Source organism: Amphiprion ocellaris, chromosome 8 (assembly GCF_022539595.1).
Source record: "Amphiprion ocellaris isolate individual 3 ecotype Okinawa chromosome 8, ASM2253959v1, whole genome shotgun sequence".
NCBI classification, from domain to species: Eukaryota; Metazoa; Chordata; class Actinopteri; family Pomacentridae; genus Amphiprion; species Amphiprion ocellaris.
The window spans coordinates 26,191,331-26,217,637 of record NC_072773.1 but is presented as its reverse complement, the minus strand read 5'-3'; the positions used below and the strand labels follow the sequence as shown (position 1 = coordinate 26,217,637).

The 26,307-nt window shown below is 40.7% G+C and overlaps 1 protein-coding gene across 15 annotated transcripts in view; it reads left to right on the top strand.

Annotated features, from left to right (window-relative positions):
- LOC111576822 (membrane-associated guanylate kinase, WW and PDZ domain-containing protein 1-like) overlaps positions 1-26,307 on the top strand; it is a 101,483-nt gene that overhangs the window by 21,018 nt on the left and 54,158 nt on the right. For 14 of the 15 annotated variants that reach the window (XM_023282738.3, XM_055013209.1, XM_055013207.1 and 11 more), the window contains exon 2: positions 16,833-16,949. In XM_023282738.3, the coding sequence (XP_023138506.2) occupies positions 16,833-16,949 (117 nt within the window). Of the gene's footprint in view, positions 1-16,832; positions 16,950-25,106; positions 25,339-26,307 lie in introns of those variants that run through there. The other variant, XM_023282745.3, reaches the window with a different exon arrangement.

Sequence of the window (26,307 nt, the reverse complement as noted above, 5' to 3'; positions counted from 1 at the left end):
CAGTGGTGCTGTTGAACCGTGTTGTAATAAACTAAGAGGTGTTTTTAATATTTTGTGTCTCCATTTATACAATCCAGTGTAGACTAAATGTTGAGGAGACTTCTGCAATGCACTTAAAAAAACTGTAAGTTTCAAACTCAATACAATATCGCTGAACAATATAAAACATTGCAAACAAAAAAAAAAAAGCATTATTTATTGCAGGGTTCCCGTATTAGACGGAATTACTTTCCTTCCTGATTAGTAACTGCTTCAATTGCATATCTACTAGTATCTAGTGTAATTATATCATGTTGTGTGTTGGCAACTTTTTTTCACGGGCCCGACCGGTTGATTGGCCGGCCGATGATAGACCTTTTCAAGATAATCATCATCGGCCGGAGTTTTGCCGATTAAACACTGATATATTCTGAATTTCTCTTAAAACAGGGAATGCTGTTGCGTGTCGGAGTCGCGCAGAATGACGTCCTTGCGGCGTTTGTCCAATACATGGAGCTCTGACTCCATCAATCCTCAGTAACGTACAGGAGTAAGCTACAGCCAGGCAACACTACAGGAGTGGGCAGAGCCGACAGGCAAGTTCATATCGACGTTGTAAAATTAACAATGACTCAACATGTCTCCCATTTCAGTTTAACTCTCTTTGCCATGTGTCATGACGAGTGACGCGTACTTCGTTGCGTCGGTCATGCTTTTCATTTACGTTGCATTGCTAAAGTTGTGCTAGCCTAGCTTAAGTTACTCCCTGTCTGTTTATGTTAGCAATAACATCGCTGTAGTTATGCCAAACTAGCATAGCGTTAGCTAACAGCTTAAAAGCCAGTAACTAACTGCAGAAATAACGTAAGTGTACGAAATATTTGAGAGTACAGAACGACTGTTCATCACTCCGTCAGCGGCGTGTTGAGGCGCATTATAGGAGGAGCGATGTGAACACAGAGGGTGGGGTGGGGAGTTTATTCAGTGCAGGCCCGAAAAGTTCAACTGATTAACATTACTGTCTGTCTTCATTAACGGCCATGATGTCATGTCACTCTTAGTTTTACTTTGTCAGAAAATACTGTAACGTGACACAAGCTGTAACAACAACTCACTGTGTGTGTTCTTATGGAGTAACAGTGTCGGACTATTTGTGACCATTATATATTTAAAATGCAACTCTGTCAACGGTGACATGTTTTGAAAGGTGAATAGTAAAGGACAAAATACTGTAAAACAGTAAAATGTTCAGCCTGTAATTCATATCTTTGTTGTTTTAATCGTTAAGCGACCAAAAAAGAAGTTATTTTATTTTATTTATTTATTTTTTTTGGTTATCTTAATTTTTTTCTGTCAAATATTGAAATCGGCATCAGCTTCAAAAAAATCCATATAATTTGGGTCTTTTTTTTTTTCCCACAAAAAAAGTTAGCAGCAAAGTAAGGCCTGGCAGTTCTTGTTTGATCAGAAATTTCTGAAACTGATCCCCAAAAGAGATGTTTTTCAGTTTACTGACATATATGGAAAAAGAAAATACTGCAATAAATGCTCACTCATTGTAGAAACAATTACTTGGTTATTAAAAATAAATTCTCTCAAAGGCCTTTCTGTCTTTTAGGATCACTGCTCCCAATCACCATTTGCTTGCTGCAGCCACGTAATGACCCGTGCTCGCTCCGTCTCCATCCATTTTATCTCCTTCTGTCTCCATCACCTGTGGGTTATACCCTCATACTTCCATCTCAAATGTCTCGCAATCATCTGTGTTCAGCGCTATCCAGCTGTGAAGAAGAATCTGCGATTTCTTACAATCTGAAGGTCAGGTATTTCATAGTTTGACGGTGAGTGGTTTGTGAAGGCTGCACAGCATGATTGCAGTCAAACATCTCGCACAGACACGTATTCACCTTTATTCGGAAGCAGTTCAAGCGTTTGAGACGGAGATGGTTCATGTTAGTGGCTTAATAAATGCTCCAGTTTAGTGTCTCCACTGAGCACAATGAGGAGATCTTAGACAGCTGACATGGTTTGTCTCACATGAAATGTCTTTTCGATGGCACAGTGAGCATTTTACAGGAAATGTCATAATCTTTTTGTGTTTTACTGACTTCTTTTTGCCTGTGGTTGGTAAGAAGACCATTTTTAAGAGTCTTTCTAGGTTGATGTCTGTCCATTTTTGCATGTTTCTGTTTTCACACAGTGCTCACAAAAAGGGACAGACTCTTCTGTTCTCTGGACCATCTGTTGTATTGTCACCCCATGGGAATACTTAGATTTACCCGACGAATCAATCATGTTGCATCACCAAAACCCACCAGAAGTGCATGAGTTTAGGAAGTAACATCTCACAACATTACGTCACTTTTTGCTGTTTACATTCGATGTAATCAGCTTTTAGTGTTCTGTGGACACATACCAATTAACAATTTCACTTTCACAGCTTTATTTGTGCCGTTTTTCTGTATCTTTTTAGTAGGAAATAGAGCTTGTTTTTGTGGGTTGAGGAGGATTAAGTGTGAAGAGGCAGGACTGAAACACACCTATGAAGGTTTTCAGCATCATAATAAGACCGCCGGCTGCTGAGACCCAGGACCCTCTCTTTAATCTTATCTCAGATGTTGATCCCCAGCTGTCAGTCTGCTGAGTGCTACCTCTGCTCTCAGACAGTTTTAATAGTAACTGAGACATGTGCTCTGCTGTAAGAGAATCATTCTTGCATTTTTTTTCTCCATCTGTCTGGAAGCAGGTTTCTTGAACTCCAGTTTTAAAACTGTAATTTTCCCCAATGTTGCCTCACTTTCTGGCTAAGAACACTTCTTTTTTTTTTTTTTTTTTTTTTTTTTTTTTTAAAGCATATTAACTAAATCCTCTGAAAAACATGCCCAGTTGGCGTTTCTGAAATAGTGCTTCCTCTCAGCACAAAATTCTAGTAGCAGCATCCATTGGGTAACAAACTGAGGAAATTCACATGACAGATTAATTTAATGAATCTCCCTTTGGGGGCTCTTGTCTGTCAGCTATCTCCCTACACACAGCCCTGCATATCTGATGGATAGCCCCTCGGTTAAAGGGTCTATCTTTGTAAAAGTGGTGCTCCATATATGTTAATTAATACGAGGCTTCACACAGCAGCGAGCTCAGACACTGTAGGTCACTGGATGTCTCATCTTCTAGTCTTCCCTTCAAGTTAACCGGTTTGTTTGTGCAGCTGCTTCAATTACAGCCCTCAAGGTACGAATTAGTGGTTATTAAACTCGGTGGAAATGCTTTTTCTATCCTTCAACCGAATGCATATAAGCGGTAACTCACGCCTAACCTCTTAGCTTGTGTTTTCTTGTCTTTCATCATATTAGCAGGCTGGTGATGACACACTTTTCCCCGTGGTGTGATGTTTTCTAGACTGCTGCAGCAGCTGATAGTAGGAAAGAGGGAGGAAGGAGGGACATAGGGGGAGGTGTGTCTCTCCTCTGTCTCGTTGCCCATGGTCATCGGCTCCTGTGAAAGAAGGGACTTTAATGACAGAGGGGCCCTTTGTGTGTGACGGCCAGGCAGGCAATGACATTTAACAGAGGCAGCCAGTTAGAACTGATGGTAGCCTCACATACCGACTGTGCTTTCTGTCAGCATCAGGGAGGATTCAGCTCGGAGCTTCAGCATTTCTACATGTGTTGCCCATGGGAGGAAAGAGATATAATGGATGAAGTAAAGTAGCTGCTTTGTGGCCATTTTTCTTTAGAAGCATAGCACAAAGAAATGTTTTTCCTTCACTTTACAAATGAACCCAGAGGTGAAGAATAGAGACCCTGCCATCTGGAGTGTGTTGAGTTTACTGTTCCAGTATTTTACAGGAATATCTGTCCATGTTTAGTCACTGTTCAAAGTTTTTGGGTGCAGGCCGAATGCAGAAGTCCGCATCTTTCAAGACTGACCCCTCTCTCAACCCCCAAGCTTTGACTCTTGCTTTTAGTCTTTACAATTGCACCAACCTTTCTTCTTCTTTTTTTTCTCCCTCCATCCTTTGGCCTACTCAGCTAGTAACACAGAGTGAAGGGAGCGGTAGGCCTGGGTTCCTCTGGTTATATTTAGCAGTGAACAGATGCAGTGCACTGGAGCGGAACATGCCGCCTCTGCTCGGTGTGTGCATCTGTGAGTTTGTGTGTCTTTGTCTCCGACTCTTCCTTCAAACCAGTTCTCCCATCATGCACTGCTGACTCTGACTCAGCAGCACGGCGCTGGAGAACTAGGTCAGAACTGACCCACCCGGGCCTCTTCAAAGCGTCCATACGTTTCTGCACGTTCAGTAGTCAAAACCAGAGGGTCCAAAACGTGTCTTCAGTCAACTATGTGGCGTTCTCTTTCAAAAGTGGACTCTGTACAACATTATGGCTGCACAACAATACCAACTAATCAACTATTTTGATTATCAGTGATTTATGTGATTTTAAAAGCCAAAATACCAACAATTTTCTGATTGCAGTTTCTTAAATGTAAAAATATTATAGCATTATCATTTTGATCTGAGTTTATTTGAGGGTTTTATTGTTGGTCAATCAAATCAAAAAATAATGCTGGACACAATGATGGGCATTTTTCTGACTTTTTGGAAAAATTGTTGATTCACAACAGAATTGCCAAAATTAATAATTTTAATTAGAATCTTGCTGGATGCATTTCTTTCTAGATTAGTCCAGTCTTGTTGTTATTTTTAGTTTGGTTTTTGGTGTGTCACGTATGATAATGGCATTGCATTCCTGAGATTTATAGATATGTATACTAGTAGACAAAACAATAAGAAATCATTCATGTTGTAATGACAACACTTACAGAGGTTGCTGTTACAGAAGCAGTAAAGACAGACCAATATTTTCACAAATGTTTGGTGAAAAAGATGTTCTAGTACAGAAACATCATGCTAGATTTGAAGCTATTTGAAGCCAGTGTCACCTTTAATGTAAAATGTGAAAATGTAAATGAAACAACATATAATCCGATTTGTATCAATATTGCTGTGTTCATGTTGAACAGAAATGCTATATTGTGTAGTTAATCTGTAGTAGTTTTTTCTTAAACTCACAAACATTATTATCAATACCCCTGTCACCCTCAGAAACCCAAGTTTTCTACTGCACTTAAATGCACCACTTGAAAAAGTTTCCAAAACATCCTATGGAAGGAAATTTAAACTATTCATGTAAAATAGCTAAAATACGAGAAACCAAACCAAATTGAATGAAATGAAATGTTGAAGTCTGACTATACTGAGATTAGTCGATACAAATGTATGCTAGAATGCAAGATGAAAGCATTTCCCATAATAAATGGCAGTAATGCAAAACACTGCTTTTTATGGTGACTTAAAAGTGCCTCCCTTGATAGAATAATGCAGTGAAATTAAGTCAAACTTTTTTGATTTATGTTTATTAGTGTCGTTAGTTTGAAATATAATCAAAAGTTAAAGTTATTAAAGAAATACAGATGAGAAAAAAACTTTTGCTGAATATGATGGTTTGATCTAGTTCTCCTGCCTGGTTGCTACATATTCCCTGGTCCCACTTAGAGAGGCCTTACAGTGGGAATAACATGAGAGGAGCTCTGGGTGTGGCTGGTTATGGAGGTAATTACAGGAGGAGACGGCAGAGGACCGGTCCAGAGCTTTATGGCAGACCTCTCTGTGATTGTTGTTTTTTCCTCTCCACCCCTGCCACTCCTAATTGCAGGGCTCATGGTTGGCAGTAATAAGACGGCGGCTGCTAGTGGTGAACATGTGCAGTGGACTCAGGCTGAAAGTGCTGCTTTTATATCAGTATGTGGGTGTGTGTGTGTGTGTAACAGATTGCATGGATGTGCTTAATTGACATGAGAACAACAACAAGTGAGATCCATGTTTAATATCATTATTATCGTGTCTTCTGTATCAGCTGTCATGAACTCTCTCAGTCAGGATAATGACTGCGTAATAGCTGGAGATTGCAGCTACTTTATCAAACCAAGAGAAGCACTTCACTGAGAGCAGGAGCATTTGATTAGTTTTGTCTCTTGCATCCCTCTCGATGTTCACCTCTCTCCGAAAGCCCCTCCTTATATTACTGGATAATGTAGAGTTAAATGCTCTCATCTGTAACTGGAGAGTCCAGTGTTGACTGACGGGATGTCCTGAGACCCACAGGAAGCTGCCGAAACAATGGAATTTACTGTTTAAGAACCAGCATTTCCAGTTCCTACTCCTTGGCCATTATTTAGAATCGGCCAGAGGAAATACAATATTATTTGTCCCCTGGAGGAAATGCCACTTCTTTGTCTGAGCTCTGGGTTATCAGCCTGAGATGACTCGAGACTATCACTGAATTTGAAGGTGTAGAAGATGCTTCGGATAGATAAATGTCTAACGGACAATCGGTGTGTGATTTTGTGTTTAGTTTCAGCTGCTCCTGTTGTACGATGACTCCCCAAACACATAGAAGGATGCAGACAGACTGGAGCCTTCTTAATCAGAATGTGATAACAGACAGGCTTGTGAAATCCCCAACTGATTTTGAGATCTTTCTACTTTTGTACAACCTTGATGTTTGTTCAGCTCATGCAGATGTGGTCCATATTACACTGCTCAAAACATCTGGATGAATTGTCTGCTGCCTCAGTGATCGTGCAAATAGAAGGACACACCTCTCCTTGCTGGAAGTTATGAGAGAAGATCAATACCACTTTTGTATTTGTAGAGTAGATATGAAAATATTAGAACTAGAAATGGGCTGAACAGTAAGACTGTCTCTGTAGCTACGTACCAACACCTCTATAGCTCATTCATTAACACGTTATACCTGTTTCCACCTGTTTTATGGCAAGATAAGCTGGCTTCATATTCAACAGACATGTGAGAGAGATACTGATCTTCCGACAAACCTGGAATGTTCATGCCCAAACATCCAGACAGGGTCAATTCAGCCCAACAGCCTCTGCTAAGGATCAAGCTTGGGAGGGCGTCTTGTCTCGCACCGTAATCCTTTCTGTCATCACTACAGGTGGCGTTTCATTAGCCGGAGCAGTGTGTGTGTGGTGTGTGTGTGTGGGTGGGTAGGTGTGTGTCTTCCAATTACTGCAGGATTGTCTGTTCTCCTCTACGCGAAGTAAGGGCAACCTGCCTGTCATTTAACACCTAATCTGTGCCAGCAGCGACTTCCACGGAAGAGAGAAACACCTAAAGACAGATCTGACCACTGTAGACTCTTGCTGCTGCCTTCTTTGTGGGTTTTTCTTCTTCCTCTCAGGTTCCTCCAACATCTGGGTGGAGTTACAGTGTTCTCTTTGGTGAAGTTTGTGTTTGTTTGGAATCTGTTTTAGGGTAAATATAATGGGAAAACCAGAGTTTACTGTTTTGAATGCAACCACGCTCATCTTATCATGTAATACATATTTTGCTTGCAGTAATTACTCAAGTAGTAGTTGCAGACTATTAACTGTGTGGCATTCTCCCAGGGAGCAGCTGTAATTTAAGGATTTTTTCCTGCTGTGGTCAGAACAAACCTAGACCTGCATGTGTGGTCTGTATCTTGAAGTTAAACAGTTGTGTTGATATTTTGCAAAATCCATTACGCTAGATTTGTCCCAGCTTGGTGGGGATTGTTTGTGTGTGTTAGCCAACTGGTTTTCACTGCCAGGAAGTTTTAGGTGCATCTTCAGTCATTTAGAGGTTGGAAGAAGTGCTCAAATATTTTGGTTTACCCTCTGAACTCCAAAACTTGCTGGTGGGTTTGAAAGGCACACTATCTTTTTTTTTAAAAATCTCCAAAAGTTATACCATTTTTTAGAGCCAGAAACTGAAAAAAAGAAACTGAAAAATTACTGGATTTTCAACTTTCAGGTGGTCCTAGCGATGCTCATCTGTGCCATGCAAAATTACTCTAATCTAAAATCATGGTAATGCATCAAAGTTTCTTTATTCTTCATGCATTAAAAAACAAACTAAATTATTTTGTCTAATTTTTGTTTAAAAAAAAAAAGAAAAAATTTTCATTCAGTATTAATACCATCTTTGGATATTTAGAAAAAGGTTGTACATGCAGATTCTGGGTTTAAATTTTTTTTCTTAGTTTTTGTAAAAATAAAAGAAGACAAGGCATTTTTATTTGTATAGCGCATTTCATATACCAGTAGCTCAATGTGTTTTACGCAGAAGCAAAAAATCCCAACAATTAGAACATACAATTTAAAATAAAATAAAACCCTATTATGAATACAATTAAAAAAAAAAAAAAGAAAATATGAATGCAGCAAAAAGGAATAATTTTCATTAAAATTATTAACAGAACAAACAGTGCAGATAAAAGATTGAAATGTGAAAGATTAAAAGATAAGTTTTTAACCTGGATTAGAAAATATGAACATTTGGTGCTGACCAAAACAAAACAAAACATTTTTTCTTGTTATCTAATTTATGACATTCTAACTTTGTTTTACTTCACATATAATATTTTTGAGTTGTCTTTACTTCCAGCCATTGTAGTTCTGTTTGCATAATTGTGTTTCTATTCTGTTTATATAATTGTGAAAAATGAACCCACAGTGAAAGAAAATGTGACAATAGCAAAAAACACCCAGAAACTGCTTGGGACTCAGAGGATTAAGTAAAAGTAGGAGTACCATTTTATATAAATTAGCCCATTATAAATATATAATCAGCGTAATGTGCTCAAAGTGTCAGAAGTAAAAGTACTGCTCCTTTTTAATGTGGTATAATATCATAGATATTCTTGTATTTTAATATCATCAAGGACGCACATTCTACATTGACATTTTTAAGGTTGCAGCTTTTAGATTAATACTTTTAATAATAATATTTCCTATTGAAATATTGTAAAGGAAAAGTATGAAGTTAAACTAAATGGAAAACTTCACCTCAAGTAAACTTACCTCAGAGTTTCACTTAAGACCGTCCTCCTCACTTTCCAGTTGGTAGCGGATCTTAAAGGCCATTTGGAATCTTTAAATTACCTCCAAGTGCAGCCACAAGGGATTAAAAGTCACATCTCTGAAGCCACATTCGAAGGTCTGTCTTTTTTTTTTTTTCTTTTTTCTCCAACCTCATATAATTAAGATCCACCATTGGGGGGCAGCATCCCATAATGACCATACATGGCTCATATCAATCTGTGGTTGGCTCTCGGTTGCCACGGCAACGGGTCTGCCGTGAAGCGCACTTATTGGTTGCGAGGCTTGGAGACACAGAGGGCAGTGTTGAGCTGTGGCGTGGCAGATGAATCCCAATCAGCAGCTGAGCAGAGCTTCACAGCACACACACGGATGTGGACGTTTCCTGACATGAATGTCAGTTCTGTAGAAGCTGTTGGTTTAACTTGGCTACTTTTGCATACAAAGAATCACACACACCCACAGCACAACTGCTGCTTGGATGTCTGACACTCCGCTTTGAAATGGAAACCACCTGGAATGTTTATTTGCACAGGCGTGATTGACAGGCAGTAGCAGTGGCTTGTAGTGACGACAGCTGCTATGTGGTACTATAAACATGTAGCTGCTCGGTAGAGGCTAGTGCTGATGTTTTAGGCAGCTGCCACAGTATGTTTGTGCTCTTTTGCTAGCTGTTTTAATGCACAAGTTCTTCTTAACTCCTCTCCAAATGTAGCTTTTTTTTAGTGCCATGCTAAAAAGACCTCTAATGAAGGCCATTCCAGTTAAGATCACATCTCCATGCATTTTGTGTGTGCATCTATTTCATGTGTAACAATGCGTGAATCGATATCTATAGACGTTTGAGTGCACACCCCCCACCTCTATTCCCAAAATGAGACAGGGATGCATAACTAGATTTGAGGTTATGTAATGCTGACTGGAGGCATGGAGGATGTGTATAATCCACTCTTATTTGGGTTAAATCCGTCTCTCTCTCTCTATCTGTAAGAGGACAGGAGCCTCACATCCTCACACGTCTCTCTTCCGCCTCATCAGACTTGAAAAGCACCAGTCGCTGTCACACACAGTCTTTACCAGCCAGCTTCACAAACACAGTCGCTCCCAGGATCCAAATCTCAACCCGCTAAGGTTTCTCGCGTCTTAGATTTTTCCCGATGATGTGATTTCTTCATTTTTTTTGTCATGAGAGTCAAGAATAACCACTCCAAGCTCTGACTGGATCAATCTTGTCTGAAGACAGGCTGATTGTCAGTGATTTTACTGCCAGAATAACGTGGCATTTTTAAGGCTGTAAAATAACAGTTTGTCATTAGTTAATCTGCAAAGTCCTGCACACTATCAGCCAGTTGTACACACTGTACTGAGATGCTTTTGTCCAGGAAAGGTTCATGTATCTGATCTGAGATGTGAAGATCAGGGGACATTAACATTGTTGATGAAGTTCAAATGGCTGACAGTGTGCTGAACTTTCATGGGCCATTCACTGTTTATGACCCAACACATCTACCCATGAGACTTTCTGGAGATCAAGAAGAAGAAGAAGAGACAAATATATTTTTTTTGACAAATCTGTTGAATCTCATTTGAGACATGATCTGTAAATTGCTTAATTTTTATCAATATCATAGAAGCAAATATTCACATTTAAATGTTGAAAGCATACATTTACTTGTGGAATTTTAGTAAACACATGACAAAAACAATTGCCGCAGGTTCATTTTCTGTTTAATCAACAATTTGTATCAACTCATATTTTTAGCTACCTTAGCAGTCTGGTTCTCTGGTCGGCTTCTGGTCCTCCGCTTCCCTTGATTCACACTAAAATGTCTGAACAGTTACTGAATGGACTGCCATGACATTTTGTTCAGACATTCATGGTCCCCACAGGATGAGCTGTATTGATTTTGTTGATGCCACCGCCAGGTTGACATTTGTGGGTTTGAAGGGAATTGTTTAATGTGAACCAAATTTCGTAGAAATCCATCCAGCTGATGGATCCCACCATCCATGTATTTGGCTCATGTTTCTATCAACAGTATTTGTAATAACTTGGGTGATGCTTTAGCTTTTGATTTAGCACCATTATCACACTGATTTTTCTTTTTTAATTTGATGCTTCTGTTTATGGCCAAATTCCTGCAAAACTGACTGACTAAATTACCTTCCTCAGCTACATCAACACTAATCCTGCAGTTTTGTGTCGTGCTAATTAACAAATGCTTGTGAGGTAATACACTAAACTGAGTGCCGTTACTAAGTACTGTTGGCATTTAGCTCCAAGGACTACCATGTCCCTGTACGACCTCACAGAAGTGCCAAAGTGTCTGTAGTGTTCCACAAAATTTTTTTTTTTTTTTTTTTAATAATAATACATTTACTGGTGTAAAAAGGCAATTTCATGAATTACTCTTTTTCTTGGCATATTTATACTATAAACATAAGTTTGTAGAGTGCAGGGAGTAACAGTAGTATTTATTCAGATGTCCTTGAACACGATACATTCCAACCAAATATTTACATTAATATACTGTAAGTGATGATGCTGACTGACTGATGCCAGTTCACTATAAAAGAGCTTCTCTTCTCCTTCACTGTTTGTTTACAGACAGTAACATTTTCGTATAACTGCAATCTCAATCATATTAAAATGCAAACCTGTAACAGAATATTTAATCCAATATTTGCCATTTTTAGTTAAAATATCATCATTATGAACACTATATTTAGGAGAAACAGACGGCTGTGGATTAGTAGATACTGTATGAGAATACCCAGCACATTCCCACTAACAATACGTCGCTCTTATTGTACACAATACTGGGATCTCCATTCAGTACACATTGTGAATTGAACAATTCACTGTGTGTATTGTTCAGAAATCTATGGCACGCTGCAGCGCCCTGATTGCTGAACTGAGATTATATCAGTTCAGCTCCAGTTTTCCCATCACATCTGGTTGTTTTTGTTATATCTTAAAGCTTTATTTTTGTTTTGTTTTCTTACATGCTGCTGGGAAACCGCTTTAAATGGGTCATGAAAACAAAATCTATTGTTTTATTCCACAATCACAAAATCAATATAATATTTTTGCAAAGCTGATCATTGGAAGAAATATAAAATGAAGCTAGCGTGTGCCGAGGCGGCACTCCATATTTTTCTGTATTGAAACTGTGACACAACAGAAATGTATCAGATCTAACCATGAATCTGCCATCTGCCTTAATCTGATATCTGCTTTTTGTTTTTTTAAATTTCCATTTTTTTGACATTCAGAATGCTGCATCTACAGTACCACAACATCTGCTTATTTGTTTCACGAAACGGCTATTGTGATTAAAAATTCATGCAGAGACTAAGCAAACAGCATATGAGCTGCACACACACACACACACTCACTCGACACACACAGACATGCGCCACAGTGGTGTGATTGTAATCTCTGATTCACACGGCTTTAATCCTCATAAATATTGAATATTTGATGACTTTCTCATTGATGGAGCATGACACCTGGGCAGCCCGCCCTCTGCTCACTGTGCGTAGCCACAGGAGGGGGTTGTTCCTGACAGCGGTCTTTATCTCAGGCAAAGCATCTGAGCCAGCAAAACTGACAAGACAGTGAACGCAAACACAAATGTATGTGTAACATATTTTATTTTTGATGAGGTGCTGTTTATATAAATCAGATTGCTACAGGGATGGAGCCACAGAGGACTGAAAGGCTGCGTGTTTATGTTAAATGAGTGTGTGTATGTGTGTGTGTGTGAGAGTGTGTGCTGTTGTATCTGTTTTTCCTTTTTACAATCTGACTTCTGCTTGCCTAGCAGGGACCGTAATGATGGTCGTCAGCACTGGCTGGTTGCTAGGTAACAATTACCTGACAGTGCTTTGCTTGCACTGAATTACACAGTGGGCTGTGTGCATCTGTGTGAGTGTGTAAGTGTGTGTGTAGAGGAACGGAAAAATACAGCAAAGTAGAATACCAACCAGTATCTCCACTTCTGGGAAGAAAATGCCCCACACCAGAATCGCATTCATGGCTATGACAATATTAGCTTAGCGCTGTTAGCCTTAAGCTGAATCATGTATTATGTTGATGCTTCACATCTCGTCTCATTCATTCTGACAGATGTATTAGTGGCCTATTTTGTTCAGATGTCATTTTTATTTTTGTTCCTGTTGTCGCTGTTGTGCTTTAGGTGCTCATGTTTTCAGATGCGCTGCTTCACATTATCAGTGTTACTTCAGTATTTATAGTCCATGGGGGGAGGAGGTGCATGTGAAGCCGAGGCTGACAGATGATGATGTCACCATGGGGCCACACCTCGGGGCAGATGACTGATACTCTTCTGCTTTAAGAGGAGTTTTCACTTTCTCAGCTGCTGCACTGATGCTTCTGATCCGTCTGTCCCTTTTCTTGTTTTTATCATCAGTAGTCTTCCAATAGCGCTTCCTCTCAGGCTGGGAGCACCTCCTGCCTCCTCTCTGGCTCATGTAGTAGAATTTCAACTCAGACTCTAACCTTAAACGTATAGTCTGACAGATTGAGGAAGTATGGTTATCTGCTCAGATGGGAGATCAGAATTATTCTCAAATCTACGCTGTGTATGTGAAGCCAGCAGCTCTGGCATAGCATGAGGACTTGAAAGATGGCTGGTAACGTACCAGGTGTCTCAGCTGGATGTTCTAGCCGCTTGTCCAGCTAAGAAATAGTTCAATGCATGAAGTGTTATCCTCTTAACTCTCGTTTTTAATTGCATTGTTGTGTAGATCCCCCTTGTGTTACCAAAGCAGCTCTGACCATTAGATGCCCACAGGACTATGAACATGGGTGTCCTGTGATATCTGACTCCAAGACTCCAAGAAGATCCTCTGGCTCCTTTGGGTTTAAGGGCGAGGCCTCAGTGGATCAGGCTGTTTTGGTGTATCTATGGATGCTCGATTGGATTGTGATTTGGGGAGTCTGGAGGTAGAATCCACTTTGCTTGGAGATCTTTAGGGCTCTGGAGGCCATTGTGTGGGACTGTGCCAAGGCCATCGGAGGTTGTCTGGTCTGCAACAAGGTGAGGTGCAAGGTACATGTCAAAGTAACATCCACATGTATACCAGAACCCACGCTTTCTTGGCAGAACATTGCATTGTAAGAAGATGAGCTATGTCATTTACTACAACTGTCTGTGGTTTTAATGTTTTTAATGCTGATTGGTGTATGTTGCACATCTGCTTCCCCCAGTTTCCACTCTTTATTCCAAACTAATCTATTCACCAATAGTGCTATTAATCTAAACTAGCTCTTGATGAGTAAGTGAGGAAGGTTATGGGATTATTAATATACACATATATCAAGTGTTTTCTTTCAATTACTATTGATATCTATTTTCATAATAAAATGTATTTCCTTCTTCTGTTTTATTACTCATCAGAACTCCATCCTGACTGAATTATCCAATCAAATATGATGTTTGCGTGTCACTGAGAGCTTTCTGGCTGTGGAAACTAACAGAGAGATACTGAGGCAACAAAATGGCCTGATAAGTTGTTGTGCAAACATACAGTATGTGATCATGACCCATTTCATTGTGACAGCGTCCTCTAGTGGTCATAATTTCGAAGTCCTTTATAACGCCTGTATTAATGGTCAATCATGTAAGGTCAAGTCCATCCCATTTGTCAAAAACATAGTTTACATCTCCAGAGAATATAGCTGACGTCAACTTTATTAATTTCTCCTTAGTCCTGCACCAGTTGGTCTGAAAAGGCTGCTGAGAGAGTGCATCTCTGCTTGAGGACAACACTACAGTAGTGTTGAAATGTGAGTCTGTTTGCATAGTAAATACTGTTCATTAATCAGTGAGGCTCAGTTCTGTTTATTATTGTTGATCAAAATCTTGCTCTTTAACTTAGTATAGAATAGATCTTTATTGTCACTGTTACAGAAAACAATGAAAATCGGTTTGGTACTCTCTGAATAGCAGCATTGAAAATAGACTGTATAACACACTAAAAATATATACAACATAAGAGCAATATACAATACGGAAACGGTTCGTGGTTAGGGACCTGCTCTACATGTGATTATTGCACATGAAATATGGATTGCACTGATATGAATATTGCACTTGTGATATGTGATATTGTCATTCATTATTTTACCCACATATTCTGTATCATGTGGCCGCATGCAATAGAAACTAAAGATGCTCCAACTGACATTTCACTGTGGCTTTAAATCACGTTTTAATCCCCACCAGTTCCAAAGTAAACTCTACCTACTCGGTTAGCACACTGACCCTGCCATCCAGCCACACAGAGCCAGTAGAGACTCCTCCGCTGTGATCTGAGGCCGACAGGAGGCCGTGGCACCTCCCCCAAGAACTGCTTGCCAGCTCTGCCAGACATGGATGATATATTTGGAGATCATTAAATGGTCCTAAATGAGACCCTGGCGTGAGAGCGAGCTCTGACCATCTGGCCCCATTGTGAGCGGCAGAGCTCTGTTCAAACTCAGCCAGCAGCATCAGCACGTCTGATTGGATGGATGCTAAGTACGCCTGAGAACTCCAGCCAATCAGAGACCATTTTAATCAATTATCCAAACCTACCTCAGTCTCTACCTATCACATTAAATGAACCTCTGTGTTACATGTCAGGTCTTTCTCATCTCCTCCCACATTGTTGATATGGCTCATTTTTCTATAGTTGCTCCCAGCCATAATATGGACTAGAATGAAAATTCTAAAAATGATGCATTCAAGAGTCTTTTTTCCTCTCTCGATTTCATATCTGTGTCAAAGGTTGCAGGGTTTTTAGCCTGGTAGGTTGACCGCTGTGGTCAAGACTGAAATCTCCCAGGATCTATGTGACAGACTGCCATGATGTTTTGTACACACATTCAAGATGCTGGAAGATGAATCCACATGATTTTGATCCCTTACCACACTCTTTTTGAGTGAAATGTTGCCATGACATTTGTTGTGTTCCCCTTAATATGAATGCTAATAACTTTGCTACACCAATTATTCAAATTACTAAATGCCTGCAAACTGAACATATTTCAGCCTCTGCTTTGATTTTATGGTAATTAGCAAATGTTGAAAATGCTAAAAACTGAGTTAAGGATATGAAACATTATACCTGGTAAATATCAGCATGTTAGCATGCTAACATAAACATTTAGCACACAGCACCACTTTGTCCAAGTACAGCCTCATAGAGCTGCTTGCATGCTATAGACTTGTAACCTTAGCTACTGTACACATTGCATTACATTTTTTGAGTTATTTTGTTTATGCAGCTTTACTATGCTAATTTATATTGCTTATTATTGTATGCATTTGTGTTTTAGGATTTTGCACAATTAAGTTTTTGTATAATTTCTTATTTTATTATCAGTTGCAGCCCTTTAGCATTTTATATATATATATTTATATATGTAACATTTAAGTAGCTTATTTACTGTCTCCTTATCTGAGAGTAATTTTGGTTCCTACATGCAGGAGGACAGCTGTGAGTGGACTGATCTCTAAATAGCGGGCTGCAGAGATTAGGGTGAAGTGTATACTGTCCTAAAGAGAAAGATTCAATAAGAAAGTGTAGCTCAACCACAGACTGGGGAGTCTGGAGAATATGTCCCTTCTTGTGCTTTATATTAACTTAAAAACTGTTTAATATGGTTTCAGATTTGATTTTATTCTTCAGCTACACTGAATTTAAACACAATTCTAAATACATAAATTCATTTATTTGCCACGGGATGTTAAAGAGGCTTTTCTTGTGCACTGCCAGTATTTGAACAATTGAAATGTCATGCCATTTCATGACCTTACTTTAGACAGCACGAAAACATGTAAACAGTGGAGGGATGACCATTTTTTTGTGTAGAGGTTTGTTTATTTGAGCTGTTCCTGTCTGTCTGAATTTTCCAGGTCACAAGCTCAACAAGGACCTGAAGCACTACCTGAGCTTGAGGTTCCAGAAGTCTTCCCCTGACCACGAGCTGCAGAAGACCATCCGAGCCAATCTGTATCGTCATGCTGTGCCTTGTGAGTAAAAACATCTCTATTTATGATTCCGTGATGGCAGATGATAAAAACCAGGACATCTGGCTGACGAATGGTGTCTTTAACCAGCCTTAAAGATAATTTCCTCATCTTTACCCCAATGACCCACTTTTTTTGGCTTCTTCCTCATTTGTTTCATCTACTTTTAGTCTCATTATTTGCTTTCACTCACCCATAAATTATCCTTTTACACTTGATTTCCCCCTTATCGTCTAAAATTGTCACTAACTCTGCTTCTAATAAATGAAGAGAGAAATAAACATGAATGTTCCAAATACCCTGTAGCTGTAGATTTTGTTATTACCGCCCATTAAAGCCACTCTTGTAATGACCGCGCCAGAGCACCATTTTTGCAGCTGTCTCACATAACAGTGAAATATACAAAAAGTGTGGCCTGAGCCAAACCCCCAGCACCATGCCAGACTCCACAGCTGGCCTGAGTTACGTCACAAACAGTTGGATGTGCGGGTGGGTGACACAGTCCAGCTCTACTGAGTTCAATTTCCTACTGTACTCATGTCATGTTTGTTGTGATTGTGACGTCCACAGGGCCCAAGGCTTTAAGTATTTCAACAAGGCAGTACAGTGGATCTTCTGGGGATGTGTTACCATGTGTGTTTGTTCATGTGTGTTTCACCCCTGAGAAATTGATTTGATTATCACACATATGCACAGACAATAATGAACCAGCCAAGAAAGGGATCATCGTCCCCATCAAACAGCGCTCCCTCCTGTTGCTGTTGAACGGCACGTGTTGGTTTGCATGTTTTTGCATCGCAGTGCTCCATAATAAAATGCATCGTCTAGACTAATGTGTTTTTCCTTTTTCTTTCTCTCATGTTCTTTGCTGTTTCACTGTCTGCCTCTCAATCTCCGGCTTTCTGTCCTTCTCTTGCGCCCAGCCATGTGACTGGTAAATCCGGCTCTCTGAGCCTCCCCGGGTGCCCTGCCTGGGATTATGATGTTCTGATATATTGAAAATAGATTCCTGCCTGATTATGTGAAGAACACGTTGGGCCCTTGCAAAGGTCACAGTGCGATGGAGGCCCCTGTGTGCAGAGAACAGACAGCATTAATATAAATATTGAAAACAGGAAATAAAAAAGCTAAATATGTTTCAAAGTGATGGTTGTACTGAGGGCACACCAGATGGTTGAGGGGATTGGAAAACATATTATAATAATATTTTTTTCAAACTCTTTGATAATTTTTGCTTTTTTTCCTGCAAAACCAGACACATTTGAGCCTATAAAAGTCATTACAATGAATGAAATATATGTGTTCTCCTCTGTAGGCCTGTGAAATCTTTAACATGAGTAAAATATGAAAAGAAATAAAGCTCATCTGTATCTTTCAATAAGTTTAGAGAATAACTATTACAACAGTGCTTGTTTTAAGAAGTGAAGATTTTATTACAGATACATCATCAGTCGTTTAAAATTAACTTTGGGATGCAACCTTTCAGTCAGTGAGGACTGAGATTTAGGAAAAGCAATGTGTAGCTCAGGAGTTAAGTTGTTTTCAGACCTGTTGTCCTTCATTTCACATTACTGCTGTAAATGAAATGTGTTTCCCATTTTAATGACTGGCAGGAGTGATTCACACCCAAGACAGTATTAACAAATATGCAGATGCATTATATATAAATGCATTAATTCTTAGTTTTAAGCAGAGTTCAAATACTGCAGCAGCAACATGCTAACATGCTGATGTTTGTCTGTTGTAATGCCTACAGTGTTCACTATCTTAGTTTAGCGTGTAAGAACAATAACATTTGAGTAATGTTCACGGAACTCACAATTTACCCTTGATTAGTACAACTGTACTGTATACTTCTCTAAATTTCAGATGGAAATATTGTTCCTCTGAGCTCCCAATCCCATTGGCATGTTTCAAAGGCATGTTATATTTGTTAAAAAAATCACCAAAATCCACCATTTTCAGAGCCAGAAACTGTAAAAACAGATATCACCAGATTTACATCAAAATCTGTCTGTTCTATATGTCTCATTTAAAAAATTGCCAAAATGACTAGTTTGCAGTAACCAGATTATGCATAAATCTAAAAATTGAACTGAAAAAGCCATTATTGACTTAGCTGGGACCAACAGCCTCATGACAAAATTCTAATTCTGAATTTGCTGAGGTGGGTTGAACTGCAGGCTATGTGCACACTGGGCAGAGAGGGGACTAGTATGGAAACAAAGTGAAAATCTAAGTAGTAAAATATCTACAGTATATAGTGCCTCTTGAGAGACGTTTTTTGAGTACTGGTAACACATATAAATGCTGATAAGAGGCTATTTTCAATTGTGCTAAAATAAATATTCAAAGAAATCAAGCCATTATTTTTATGATTTATTGCTATATAACTGTTTTATTGCACACAGTTAAATAGCAACTATACAGCACCTCTCTCTACTTCAAGCCAGGGTTGTGCTGTTTCCACAGAGGTGCAGGACTTTATATTGCATGCGTTCAACTGTGACAGGAGCAAACAAGTTAGCCGCTGCTTTGCAGACAGAGTTGTTTAACACATGATGTAGTTACCTTAGAAAATGTATAGCGTGCCATTTCAGGTTCAAATACTGAAAATATAATATTAACTCCTTGGACTAGGGGCATTATTAAAACACTGCTTTGGTATTGGTTTATGAAAATGTTCCCAAATTTTTACAGTGCAACAGTGACAGTAAAAATACATTTCCTTCCATTGCTTTTATATTTTTAAAATGTAAAAGTCTTGACCACTGACTAACAGATGCAAACAAAAACAAGCATTCAGTTGAGTTTTTCCTAAAATAAAACAGTGACGGATTATACAGTGACCACTTATGGTGCATAAAGAATATTGTGATGAAAACTTCAAATTCTGCTGACTGTTTTTTAATACCTGAATAAGTCTCTACCTAAACTGGACATTAGATAAGGATACTCAGTACATGGTATTTTGAAAGGATCACAGTGCTAGACAGTATATTTTTACACATCCAGTCACCTGAACACATTAACACAGTACAATTATTCATTATTCTGCTTATTCAATAATTAGAAATATTCCATTTTTTTCTGCTTGCATCACAAAGAGGCTCCAGTGTTTCTCAACAAAGACCATAACCACTGACTGGCCTCAGAAAGGCTGGTGTTGTGTTACATTTCTCTTTTTGCCAAGAGCCAGTGTGTTACTCCATCTCTCAATACTTTCAGACTTCTCTGTCCTGAGGGTGGAACAAGCTCACAGTTTCTAGCAAATGTTTGTTTCAGGACTGTATATTTTCATTGTTTTTCCATATTTCTTACAGGAAGCACAGACTCCGTATTTAACAAAGCATTACTCAAACAGGAGGGAACAGTGTACTTCGGGGAGACATTTTTAGACATGAATTTGCTGCATAAGTGAGTGTTTACAGCAGCAGGGCAGCATATGTGGGATTGACTTAAAATACAGTACGCTGCCTACATTCGTTGTGATAAAACAACGCGTCAGCTGTTGAAACAGTATGGCTCATTGGTGTATTTTTAATAGTTTTTGGACAACGGTGTAAATCTGTGATGTTGTATCAGGCTTTTGCTGCACGCAAAATATATTTGGATCCATTTATTGATCACCAGAAGTAAGTTTTAGATCATTTTAGTGCATTTTTTTCTGATGTTTCATCTGGTTTTGTCATTAAAAAAGGCAACAGTGGGTCACAACACAATCCTAGTCATCCTGATGCTGAAATGTTTATACTGTTTACCCCTCCTTTCTCTCTCTCCCTCTTCCTGTCCCTCCCTCTCTCCCTTTCTTCATGACCTACAATCACTGCCACCTCCTTTTTTTGTGTGTCTCTCGCACACACATGCAAATATTTTCTTAGCATGACAAGGCAGGATGACAAAAGCAGTCAAATAAAAGCCACACTTCTCGGCCCTGTGTTCCCTTTGTCTCCACGTCTCCTCCCCCTCTCCTGAGTACATGTGTTGCTCCCTCTCCCCATGCTTGACTCGAACAGGTGCCTTTCCCTCCACCACTGGCCGAGGTGGGATTTTTTTCTCTCTCTTTCTCTTTGGGCCATGTGTGTTTATAGGAGGAGCGCCCTCCCTACCTCCCTCCCCTCCTTCATAGCCTCGCTGCTACAGATGGCCATTGTTATCATGTGCTGCAAATGTCACAATTGATAGAGAAGTCGCTCTCTCGTGGGATTCATTTCCCTCTCTCACGTCTACAGCTGCTGCTTGCGGATGAGGGTTATCTCGGCGTTATCCCGGCGTTTGAGCCACAGAGCGAACCGATCCCCCCCCCCACCTGATCTCTCTTCTCCCCCCCGCTCTCTCTCTCTCTCTGTCGTTCTCCCTCTCTTCACTTCAAATCCTCTAGTGAGTGTCAGCGTCCCTGTGGCTCGGCAGTGGCTGCTGCCTTCCTCCGTCTCTCTCTGTCACACTCTAGCTGCTCCCACTGTCTCCCTGCCTCTGCTGCTCTCACCCTCCATCTCCTCCTCTCTCTCTCTTCTCTCTCTTCTCTCTCTCTCTCTCTCTCTCTTCTCTCTCTCTCTTTCTCCCTCCCCTCCTCGCTGTCTTTCACTCCCTCGCTTCCTTGTTTTCCACTCCATTGCCGATCTCGGGGAAAATCATTGTGGGAGACAAATTTCTCTGTTTGCCGCTCACACAAAGAAAGGGATTACGGGTTGATTTGCTGGCTCCGGGCTCACTCTGCATCCAGGCAAGTGGCAGCTCCTTATTCTCTCCTTGTTCTCTCCTTCTTCTTCTTCTTTTTTTCTGCTCTCATCACCATCCGCCATCCAAAGCCTGTGATGTATGCATGGCAGAGAGAGAGATTGTGTGTGTGTGTGTGTGTGTGTGTGTGTGTGTGTGTGTGTGTGTGTGTGTGTGTGTGTGTGTGTGTGTGTGTGTGTGTGTGTGTGTGTGTGTGTGTGTGTGTGTGTGTGTGTGTGTGTGTGTGTGTGTGTGTGTGTATGTGGTTGATGCTGTGTATATAGGCTAAGGGAATCAGGGAAGGTGGGGGTAGGGGTGGGAATTATGTGAGGGGAAAGAGGGGGGCAGGCACACTCGGAGCAAGCACGTCCAACCCAGAGGGACAGATGGCCAGTAGCCCTGGTGCTTTTTCCTCTTTGGTTTTCTAATTCACCCTGCAGGCTTTGTATAAGGTCCACTAATACACAGACCTTCTTTTCAAGAAGCAAGAGATGGGTGCTCTCCTTCGCTGGAAGAGGCGGGGAGGTGGGGGGTATCTGTGTGTGAAGAACGGACAGAGTATATAGGAAAGGAGAGGAGGAAGAGGTGGCGGGGGGGAGGTTGCTCTAGAGGCAGAGCAGGTTTTTTAAGAGGAGGCTAGGACAGGAGAGAAGGGGAGAAGATATGAGGAGCTGAGAGGGGGGTCATCAGCCTTGAATGCATGGAGGTCAGGTCCAGATGCTGCTCAAACAAAAGGGCTTCTCTGGGGGAACAGCAGGGGGAAGCGTGGCACTCGCCATTGTGTGTGTCGCTGCATTGCAGGGAGCTGCCGGGGAGCCTCATGCTAATGATGGCCATTCATTCTTGTAACGGATGAGTGGGCCCCAGCTTCTGTCTGCCTGCTTTTCACATACGCACGGTTCATATTTTGGTCATGTGACCACATATCTGCTGCGTTAACGCTCGATCCTCTCTGGAAGCAACGAGAGATGGGGGGAAAAAAAAACTACGGCTCCTAAGCTAATTGAGGACGCTGGGCAAATATGTGTTTTTGCATAGTAATGATGTATGAAGACAGGTGCAGACTCTGTGTGTGTGTGTTTACAAGGGCTGTGTGTGTGTGTGTGTGAGGGTAATGTTTAATGCATGTGTTGGTGTATTCTGTGCCATGTTTAGCATATTTTATAGATACAGTCACAAACAGGCACCATTTGTCACCATTACGATGAATCCCATGCCACATACAGGCCAAAAGAACTGCAAATCTTCTTGTTTTATCGTCAGTGTGATTGGCAAGTGGGTGGTAGGTGGCCCTGGAGTCTGTGTTCTCTAACGCTGTTTTGTTATTGACAATCTCCTCCAGGCCCATTTCAAAGGCATCTGATTGTACATTATCCATAACAACAGGACAACCACTGTTTCTGTTTCTGCACCTGGGGTTTAGAACAAGCTGTACCCAGAAGCTTAGATCAACTTAATCGATTCCAATGAAGAACCACTGTGAATATAAGGGTATAGCTCACAATGATGGTATTGTTATTTAACATCCTCATTCATGTGTCTTTGCCAGTCTCATGTAAGACCTTTGTCTTTTGATCTTGTGAAGTTTCAGGTAAGGATGAGGTGGTTGTTGACAGGATCACCCCAGTCCTCAAGTCAAGTTAAAGTGAACAGTCCGTGATTAATGAGCAACAGTAGTAGTGCTTCATGTAGTTCACTGTGTATTACTGTAGAGGAGTGCAGTCTCTGCAAGCTCATACTCACTACATGAACACGCACACAAAAAAAACAAGTCAGGATTGTTGACTAAAACAGGTGTGAATCCATGTTTACAGATTTATTTTTCAGTCACATCACCACTCTGTCAGTGTATGATGATGACGACAATCCTGTCTTTTAGGTCAAGGAAATAAATTGTTTAAAGCCAGTTCAGTGACTGAACAAAGATTCTCTGTTGTGATTATGACGTGATCTTTGTGTGTGAGTGTCTTGTGATGATATGGATCTGCTGTGGTAGCCCGCTAGCCTACATTCAAGCTAGTCCCGGTGCCTTTGAGTGTGATACTGCTACATTGATCTAAAACTGGATATGCTTTGACTTTCCTCACTAAACTTTTTGTTCATGTGGCTGCAGTATATGTTGATTTTTCCGATTATATTTACTGCTGTGGACAAGCACTTTTCTTATCCCAGGGCCTTATTTGTTGTTTATCTATAATAAAGCGGTTTTAGATGATGAATTGCACACAAATCATTGATCTTTTGGAGCAATTTGCCTTAATAATAATTTAATGCTTGTAAGGTGAGCAGTGCTTTTGGCCAATTTGCAAATGATATACAGCATGTCACACTGCTGTCATTTTATGTATGTAAGAAATCCCGAAAAGAATAGTTGGGTTTTTGGGAAATACAGAAGCTTGACAGCACTTTTATGTCTATAGACTGAAATGAAACTAGCGCCAAAGTTAAAGCCTGGAAACTGGGGGATTCCATGAGCTATTTTACATGATATATCTGTTTGCTTCCTGTACAACTCGCAGTAAACTGTAGATTGCTGTACTGATTAAACAGACCAGATATTACAGAAACAAGGTGCAGGTATGTTCACTTTGTTGTCTTTAGACAGCCAGTCATCAAGGTAATCTAGGCTAATCTGCTGGCTCTACCTTCATATTTTGCACACATTCATGGGAGCCCTTTTTGATAGTCTCTGAACGTCAGTGCCTGTGTTGTTTCCCTTCAGTAATCCTATTAAAATTAAGTTAGTTTTTAATTTTTTTCTTACTTTTTACTGGGGTACAATGAGGACATGTGGCTAAAATGGGACCATGTGAATCAAAACAGAAAGCTGCAGTCCTCTTCCCTCAGGGCAGCTCCTGGGTTTTGTGGTCAGGTTGCCTGGGCAGCAGTCCATGTCTGTGCAGGTACAGGCCTGTGCTGCCAGGTACAAGCTTTCCTTTGGTCAGCCATTGGGCCCTTAATCTCCCAATGTCCTAATCAACTTCAGCGCTCTGGCCTAGTCTGGTCAAAGGATAGTAAACAAATCCGAGCTGCAAAGAAATAATGCACCAAAACACTAATCACCAGCCTTTGCCGTTTTAGTCTTACCATCAGCTGCATTTTCTACATCCACTGAATGTCCCTCACAGCTTTCTGCCCTCGATACCCTTCTTTAACCCGGTGTTCACCCCTGGAGAGGTTTTCTCAGTCGAGAGACCTGCACGAAGCTGGCGGTTTATCACGAGGGACCATGTGTTAGGTAATGTCAAGAGTCTATATTTATGACTAAGATAGCAGGAGAAGGGAAGAAGAGAAAGACAGAGGAGAGAGAGGGAGGGAGGAGGCAGTGGGCGGGAGTACGCGGGGGGCTGTGGGGCTGCAGCCATTGGCCTCAGACAGGAACTAGAGTGTGAATAGCTCACATTGGCTTAGCCTCTAAGCTGGGCTGGACCTCTAATTTGCTCTGCTTGTGGAGCTTTGAAGAAAAACGGCAGCTGCCTACTAGCTGCCTGCCTGAATGAGCTTGCAAGCTGGGTGCTAGCACTCGCTCATAGACAGCTGGATGATCCATGGATGGTTTGGATGGAGCAGGGAAAGCAGAATTCAGCCCGCTTGGATTTATCTTTTTGAATATTTCTGTGGAATAACGCGCAGGGAGGAGAGAAACAGAAGCGGCAGCGGCGGCAGTGGTATAGAGGTAATTCTGTGACATTTACTTCTTCTCCTGGGAGTGATGCCCTGGCTTCCGGGATTAGATTGGAAGAGATGTGGGTGGGGAGAATAGACGGATACACTGAGGCAGAAATACAGGCAGGTGGATTTTTTTTTTCTCAGAGACTGTGGGAATCAGTGCCAATGCAGATTTGTGGTGTGATATTGATAAGATGTGATGTGCTGTGCTTTGTATCTTTGATGATGGTGGATCTGTGCGTGCACACATATGCATGTTTGCCTGTCTGAGATTGTGTTTGTTTAGGGGCTGAATTTAAACACTGATCTGTTGACACACTCGCCTGCTGTTAGAGGACATTATCCCCTACCACCGGCTCCTGCAGCCACGTCTTTCCCCCTCATCTTTTTCTTTTCATCTTTCCTTCATTTTTACCTCCTCTCCCTATTCTTGTGCACCAGCTCCACTGCTCTCCTCTTGACGTTACCATTTGAATGAAAGCTTCTTTCTCCTTTTTCCATCTTGCTTTTTCTCCAGTAAACAGTGGCTTCTAGTAGGACAAAAAAAAAAACTGCCATCTTTTGTGTCATTTTACGAGATTTTCCAGCTAATGACGCTTCAGATTGTATGTGCTTGCCCACTATTCATTTTCAGCCCCCCTTCCTTATTCTTTTCCCCCATACTGAAAGGGGAGGGAGCGGGGAAACAGCAGGAGAATAGTGGCTGGACTCAGCTGTGAGGAGTGTTGTGGCGCGAGCTGAAAGAATGGCCTGTTGTGTTGGGCAGCAGCAGTATTGTGTGTCTGGCCTCTCTCTCCCTCTGTCCTTCTCCTCTTCAATGGGCAACTCCATCATCCCTTTATTCAAACAATCACAGCGAGGAACCTGCTCTTTTTATGAGAAAAAAAAATAGGCTCTTTGATAAAGAAAGCTGCCCTTTATGTAAGTATAAGGTTATATATTGTTTGAAATCTTTCACTTCTAGTGTCAATAAAAT